We start from the raw sequence: 8,037 nt of genomic DNA, 5'->3' as shown, positions 1-8,037 counted from the left end.
CGAGTAAAATTTAATGACAAAACTAATTTTGATACTGCTTGAGCTAGTCTTACGTTATAATTCAATTGTTTTTTTTTTTGTATTGACAAGCTAATTTGAATAAATCTCATTGTTCATTTTGATACTCTAGTTTGGTTTATATTTATTCAAATAATAATCTTAGATCTATTTTATCAGTTTGTAGCAAACTAAGGTTATTTCTTTGGAAATTCTGAGTAATCTCTCAAGCAATACTAGCATCAATCAAAACTGTATTTCCGTTATTTTTCTTTTAATTGTTCATCATTCGATAATATTGAGTAAAAAAGAGTAGAATTGTATCATAGCAGAACAAGTAACCCGTTTTGCTCCAGAGCATGTTTTTTTTATACAATAAAAAAATAAAAAACGTAAAAGAACACTACTAGTTTTGAAATAATCCGATGACATATTTCTTTCTTTAAACACACTTCTGGACACCGCGACAGGCAGGGACCGAGCGAGGCTTCTGGCCTCATCTAGGCCAGAATCAGGTCAGTGGCTTCACGCGTATCCCTCGCCTAACACCGGCACCTTTATAGACCCAGAGACGCTTCGCGTAGCCGCTGGTCTCCGGCTAGGTGTTGCTGTCTGTGCTGACCACAACTGTGCTTCATGTGGCGCTGAAGTGGATAGCCTCGGCCACCACGGGCTCGCCTGCTCTTCGGGTGCCGGCCGCCTGTCTCGCCATTCCGCCCTCAATGACATCCTGAGAAGGGCGCTCGTCAGTGCCGGCGTTCCCGCCGCTCTGGAGCCCCAAATAGTGCGGAACGACGGTAAGCGCCCTGACGGGATGTCACTGATTCCCAGGAAGATGGGTCGTGCGTTGGTATGGGACGCCACTTGCGCTGACACGCTAGCGGCGTCCTACGTCCCATCGACCAGCAGGCGTGCTGGCGCGGCGGCGGACACCCGGGAGCGTCTAAAGGTAGCCAAGTACAGCTGTCTCGGCGCCCAATACGAATTCGTTGCATTTGGCGTCGAGACACTTGGTTCGTGGGGCAGAGGCGCACATATGCTCCTTAAGGAGCTTGGGAAAAGGTTGAGGGAGGCAACGGGTGACCCCCGCGCGGGCAGCTTTCTCGCACAGCGAATTGCCATCGCAATCCAGCGCGGGAACGCTGCCTGCGTGTTGGGCACCCTCCCGAGGGCACCAAATTTTGATAGGTATTTTTAATTTTTAGTTTTAATTATTTTAATTGTAGTTAGTTTTAGTTTTATATTCCTATTTATGTCTTTTAGTAATTTATGTAATTTAATATTTCTTATAATGTTGTACATACATGATTACCATGTGTGATGAATAAACTATTATATTTCTTTCGTAGTTTTAACAAAGTTATCAATTTCTTTACTTTGCATCAAGTTTAGGTACTTTATATCATAACTCTGGTACCCGATCGGAACTTACAAAAACTCAGGAGTGTTCAAATAATAATTAAATATGCACTCTTTGACATTCGCACTTAATTTCGCATCGCAATAAAAAGCGCCTACCTACGCCGCCTAACCGCTTTAGGGGGGGTACCCGTTAGGTTATCTTTATTAACCTGTACTGTACATATAAATTCAATTATGCCATTGTTAAGTTTTTTTTATTTACTTATTTTGACATGAAATCAGAGGAATATTAGCGCGTTTTAACCTTCTTAATGGTTTTTTTTTATATTATTTAAATAATGAAGGTCGGCCCTGTCTTTGAAATGTCCCTTGTACTCGTGTGTCATGTATGAAAATATAAACAATTTTATTTCATCTCACTTGTTATTTTATTCATCTTATATTTATATATTGTACCTAAAATACGTTTTATTCATTATACCGTGTATATTATCTTAAATATCACACTGGCTGAGAGCACCTTTATTCAATAAAAACGGTTTGAATAACGGACGAATACTGAAAAATAAACTTAAAATTACCTAAAAATACTTCATTATCTATGGTGTACATATCTTCTAAAAGTTAGTTGCATTGTAAGTCAATCATATAAAAGTTTTAGTGAAATCGTAAAATGGTAATCGTAAAGTATAGCAAATTTTATGGTTTTGTGACAAGCGGTTTTAAATAACATAATTATGTGTTGTTAAAATTACTATGATTTTTTTAAATATGGTAGGTACCTATTATTTTGATCTATTTACTAAGTACCATTAGTCACAAAAAGTAGAAAATTGACTTTAATTAAATATTAAGTCTTACTCTGTCGACATGGCCGTCTCGTTTCTCGTAAGCAACTTTATCACTTGTATAAAGCTTTTCTTGAATGGCTGCAAATGATTGGCCTTTAGTTTCAGGAAGGAGCACCAAAATAAATATAACCCCGGCCACTGACAATGCCCCGAAACCCCAAAATGCTACATGATTTCCGTAGTTGTCCGCGACCACTTGATACAACTTGGTGACAGCAAATGTCATCAACGCAACAAACATCTGTATAGCACACGTAGCTTTCGATTTAATGTTTGTAGGAAATATTTCAGATGTTATAGCGAAAGGCACTGTAGCTAAACCTATGGTGTAAGAAAATATGAATATTGGTATCACAATAATAGGAATGAATTTTAAATTAACGACATAGTCGCTGTTTTCATGCTTAATGAAGAAATACGCCCCTACAATAATGTTAGTCAAGCCAACACCGCACGACGAAATAAGGAGGAGTGGCTTTCTTCCTAACCTATCGACTAGCTGCGATGAAATTGCAGATGTTAACAACTGCACTGTCCCAAATATGATACACGACTCTTTGTCCCCCAAGCCACCGTCTGCGGCACCAAAGATTTGCTGGGCGTAGGCAATAATCGCGGTACTGCCACAGAACTGTTGTGTGAAGTATATACCGTAAAGAATTATTAGCCCTTTTCTATTCCCGCCAACTATCAACAAATCTTTCCACCGACTTTTCTCTTTCATGTTTTCATTCACCAAATGTGTCATACTGTCCAATTCCCCTCTCATGTAGCGTCGCCCTCGGAGCTTCTTGAGCGACCTCTCGGCCTGGTCCGGTTGGCCTTGCTTCAAGAAGTAGTACGGAGATTCCGGCATGGTGCTGAAGGTGACCACGAACAGGATTGGTATTGCGATGTTGAAGCTCGCCAGACCCAGCATCGAAACGTACGGCCCAATTGCGTACTGTGACAGGATTCCGAACTGAAAAATGCAATTTGTAACTGATGAGAAAAGTGAATAAAAAAACCTGTGGCCACTGTTTTTGTCTTTTTGAAGGGATGATTTGTCTTATCTACTTCGAATCTTTTACAGTGGTGTAGTAAATATGGTTTTAACTATCGTATTGTCTAGTTTTCAGTTTTTAATTATGACAGGTACTTATACTTAGGTACTTAAGCCCATTTGCACCATTCCACTATCCCGGGGTTAAGCGGTTAAACCGTTAACCCAGTGTCAAATTGTACTGGTAACCATGGCAATTCCGGGTTGTTAGAATGATGCAAGTGGCGCTTAGTGTAAATAATCTACCTAATTTATGTAATCTCAGTAATCTGCCATCAAATATTTTGGCCAGCAAATTTAGTTACAACTCGCACAAACCTTAGACATAACAGTGACGAGCGTCGCCATAGCGCCTCGTACTTCATCGGAGGCAATTTCCCCCAAGTACATAGGAGCGGCGGTATATGCGATACCATAGCCCAGGGCGGAGACGAGGCGCGAGGCGTATATAATTTAGTTACAACTCGCACAAACCTTGGACATAATAGTGATGAGCGTCGCCATAGCGCCTCGTACTTCATCGGAGGCATTTCCCCCAAGTACATAGGAGCGGCGGTATATGCGATACCATAGCCCAGGGCGGAGACGAGGCGCGAGGCGTATATAATTTAGTTACAACTCGCACAAACCTTGGACATAACAGTGATGAGCGTCGCCATAGCGCCTCGTACTTCATCGGAGGCATTTCCCCCAAGTACATAGGAGCGGCGGTATATGCGATACCATAGCCCAGGGCGGAGACGAGGCGCGAGGCGTATATAATTTAGTTACAACTCGCACAAACCTTGGACATAACAGTGATGAGCGTCGCCATAGCGCCTCGTACTTCATCGGAGGCAATTTCCCCCAAGTACATAGGAGCGGCGGTATATGCGATACCATAGCCCAGGCCAGAGACGAGGCGCGAGGCGTATATAATTTAGTTACAACTCGCACAAACCTTAGACATAACAGTGATGAGCGTCGCCATAGCGCCTCGTACTTCATCGGAGGCAATTTCCCCCAAGTACATAGGAGCGGCGGTATATGCGATACCATAGCCCAGGGCGGAGACGAGGCGCGAGGCGTATATAATTTAGTTACAACTCGCACAAACCTTAGACATAGGGTTTCTGGTTTCTCGACCTTTTTAATTTCTCGAGGCACGGGAATTCTCGACCAAGATTTCTCGAGTTTCTCGAGTATCTCGAGAAATTTTTAAAGCTCCAAAAAACACTATGTTGTTTAATTTTTTTTTTTTTACAAATCAGACTCGTAGGAGTCGTAGGTGAGATCAATAATCAAACATATGGTACATTTTTAGTCACCGTAAATTGCACTTAATAATCAAAAATACAACAACAAAAAAGAAAACTATACGTGCAGGCGTGCGCACCAGCGGCGATGTGTTATGTGCTATAGTGCATTATGTAATATTGTTGTAATTTTATTTCCGAAATAGGAATATATCGGGATGATTTAATTTATAAATTGTAATTTAGTTTTGTAATATTTGTTATCACACTTATTATATGGTTATATAATTCGTTACAAATTTTTTTAAAGCGTTTTTCAATAAAAAAACGGTACATGAATATCATGAATCATGATAGTTCAAAAGTTGAAAATTGGTTAAAGCTATAACGATAGGGGACGGATCAAGGTAGTTTTTTATTTGGTTGGTAATAAATAAGTAGGTTCCTACCTGAAAATGTAAAAAAAAAACATTGTTCATATTTATTTAACTACCTAAAGAAATACATTATAGACACATCATGTGTTATACGCGTGTTTTTTTTTAACTTATCACGAGAGATTTATTTCTCGAGTTCTCGAGGCATTGAATATTTTTTCCCGTCTCGACTTAGGACAAATTTTTTCGACTCGAGATTTCTCGCCTCGGGAATTCTCGAGCAGAAACCCTACTTAGACATAACAGTGATGAGCGTCGCCATAGCGCCTCTTACTTCATGGGAGGCAATTTCCCCCAAGTACATAGGAGCGGCGGTATATGCGATACCATAGCCCAGGGCGGAGACGAGGCGCGAGGCGTATATAATTTAGTTACAACTCGCACAAACCTTAGACATAACAGTGATGAGCGTCGCCATAGCGCCTCGTACTTCATCGGAGGCAATTTCCCCCAAGTACATAGGAGCGGCGGTATATGCGATACCATAGCCCAGGGCGGAGACGAGGCGCGAGGCGTATATAATTTAGTTACAACTCGCACAAACCTTAGACATAACAGTGATGAGCGTCGCCATAGCGCCTCTTACTTCATCGGAGGCAATTTCCCCCAAGTACATAGGAGCGGCGGTATATGCGATACCATAGCCCAGGCCTGAGACGAGGCGCGAGGCGTATATCGTTGGGATGTTGCCCGCGAACATAACTAGAACCCAACCGATGATGTATGGGACCGCCGCCAGGAGCAGAGTCTTCTTCGTGCCTATTCTGTCGGCCAGGTATGACGCGGGTATTGGACTGGCGGCTGAAAATAGATGAGTAAATATAGGTCACTATTCCTGTGCTACGTATTAATAAACATTAGGTGCTAAACAGGAAGAAACTATGCGCTTGCAGGTAACCGTTTCATTGCTTATAGAATGTTGTAAATCTTCCTCTTTTTGTACTGATCATTGTTAAAATTTAAATTGGTAGTTTGTTTATACTACCTATAAGAATAACTGGCAGTGTAAAAACTAGTAGGAAATTAGTATATTGTGTTAGATTATTGTATAGTATTATTTAATTTATTGTGTAAGATAGGCAACAAAATAAATCTTTTCGATTTAAAATTATAATTTAATTCGAAAAGTTCTTCAAACCTTTGCACAAGCTTTGCAATATGATTGTGTCTTTAATGTTATATCAATGACTAAGCTAATTATTACTTATAACTATTTAAGAAGAACGTAAAACTGTTCATTTCCTATACAACGCTGTGTGATTTGGAGATGCATACTTACATGTAAATATTCGATTTGGGCTTTATTACACTGTATATCTAAGTGTTAACAAAATTGCTGTTCGCACCTATAAATGTAAGTGTCATATACTTACATATGGATGCTACCTACGCATCCAAAGTATTCAAATAGTTATTTGTATGGCACACCATATTATTGAATACTTTGGATGCTACCTACTATACGACGCTGACTGTGCTAACAGCAACGTATTAGCTTAACTCTTGCGCTTACATCCTTAGGGCCATAGGGCCACTTGCACCATTGACTAACCCGGGTTTAACCGGTTAAACCTGGAGTTGCCATGGTTACCCATACAATTGGACACTAGGTTAACGGTTTAACCGCTTAACCCCGGGTTAGTAGGATGGTGCAAGTGGGCCTTAATATCTTGACGCACGAAGGTTGGTCACCACTTAAAAATGGTCAGTTGCAACTATGTCGATAACGGTAACTATTTGAGCGAGCGTATTTGATCTGCTTTTGTATTTTTTATGGTTAATTCGGGAAATATACCTACGTCGGAGCTGTAGCGTGACACTTATAAATAGAACACAGTTTCTCATAAGAAACGGTGCAGCACCGATTCCTAGAGCGGCATTTTTAGCGCAAACGGTTCGCAAATAACATTGTGCAATAAGGAAGGTATATGACCAAAAATTGTGGACTAGTCATGTACAGGGGTTTTGCAATGGCTTTTTGACTCTGGTTAACAAATCTGCCTTTCCCATACCTGCCTTATTGCGCATTGTACAATTTTTCCTACTGGGTTTTTGTTCCTGGTATACCTGTTTTCTATACAAAATATACTATACATCAGCAGTACTAGAATCGGGAATTTCCAATTCCCCTTGTAGAAACTCAGCCCCGAAAGAATTTTCTGTTTACTATTCATTACATAGTGCTCTAGAAATCAACATGTGTCCACGACGTAATCATTCTGGGCCCAAAGGTCATAATTTGATTCTCATCATCATAATTTAAGAGCATGGCTCTTGTCGGTGGAGTATGCGTCAGTTTTTGCGGTCCTCGGCCAGGTTCTTTAGGTCCCTGTAAGACACGACATTTGCTTTTGCTTTTAGTTGTTGTGTATAGCTTGCTAGTGGTTTTCCTCTTCCTCTCCTAGCTTCGATATTGCCTTCTAATATATAAACTGATTCTACAAATCCGAAATTAAAACCACCGAGAGGCATGTTTAACGCTTGATAATCCACAGCTAATAGTGTGTTTAATAGTTATCTAAGTGGGTAATAAACATTTACTTATCTATCGCATAGGTAGTTTTGTAATGTGCTGATAAGGTCGTCAACTCCTTGACGTATAATCAAATAAATCAATAACTGTTCTATTAAACGATACTTAGGTAAATGTGCCTACATTTTATGCTCACTGCGAGTGTATTTAGCATAACCTATTCGTAAAAGCCAAATTTCATTTGGTTATGCGGTTTATCCGAGAGATAATACAGGTTACCTCTAATTAAATGACGTAGAAATTTAATAGGAGAGATAAATTAATTGGTTTCATGCCTAGTCCGATACGATTAATTAGAACCACGGCAATGGCTGTTGATATGTTGATGGCTATTTGCAAAATATATGCAGATCTTATTGCTTTATTAAGTGGTGAGTGGTGAAATTGATTTTAAGTAGTAGTACCTACATGAATCTCAAATTTGTTCTTGTTCTAATATCATTGTCGTGACACATACGTCACGAGTTACATATTTATGTCATTTATATATGTATGTATTTTTATTATTTATCTTGCAAATTATGAATGAATGCTTGCAAGTTAGAAACCTTAATTTTTCAAATATAAGTTATTTTTGTAC

General features: G+C 39.7%; 1 protein-coding gene across 1 annotated transcript in view; it reads right to left on the bottom strand.

Moving 5' to 3' along the window:
- Positions 1–1,203: 1,203 nt before the first annotated feature.
- The window catches only part of LOC134679984 (facilitated trehalose transporter Tret1-like), a 36,246-nt gene continuing 29,412 nt past the window's right edge, over positions 1,204–8,037 (bottom strand). Inside the window, exons 3-4 of the mRNA XM_063538951.1 lie at positions 5,469–5,725; positions 1,204–3,171 (exon numbers count right to left, since the gene is read on the bottom strand). Coding sequence (XP_063395021.1) covers positions 2,203–3,171; positions 5,469–5,725 — 1,226 coding nt within the window. The 3' untranslated portion in view covers positions 1,204–2,202. The remainder of the gene's footprint in view (positions 3,172–5,468; positions 5,726–8,037) is intronic.

The sequence above is a fragment of the Cydia fagiglandana genome, chromosome 3, assembly GCF_963556715.1.
Source record: "Cydia fagiglandana chromosome 3, ilCydFagi1.1, whole genome shotgun sequence".
Lineage (NCBI taxonomy): Eukaryota > Metazoa > Arthropoda > Insecta > Lepidoptera > Tortricidae > Cydia > Cydia fagiglandana.
Note: the sequence above shows the minus strand (reverse complement) of the source record. Positions and strands in the feature narration are given on the sequence as shown.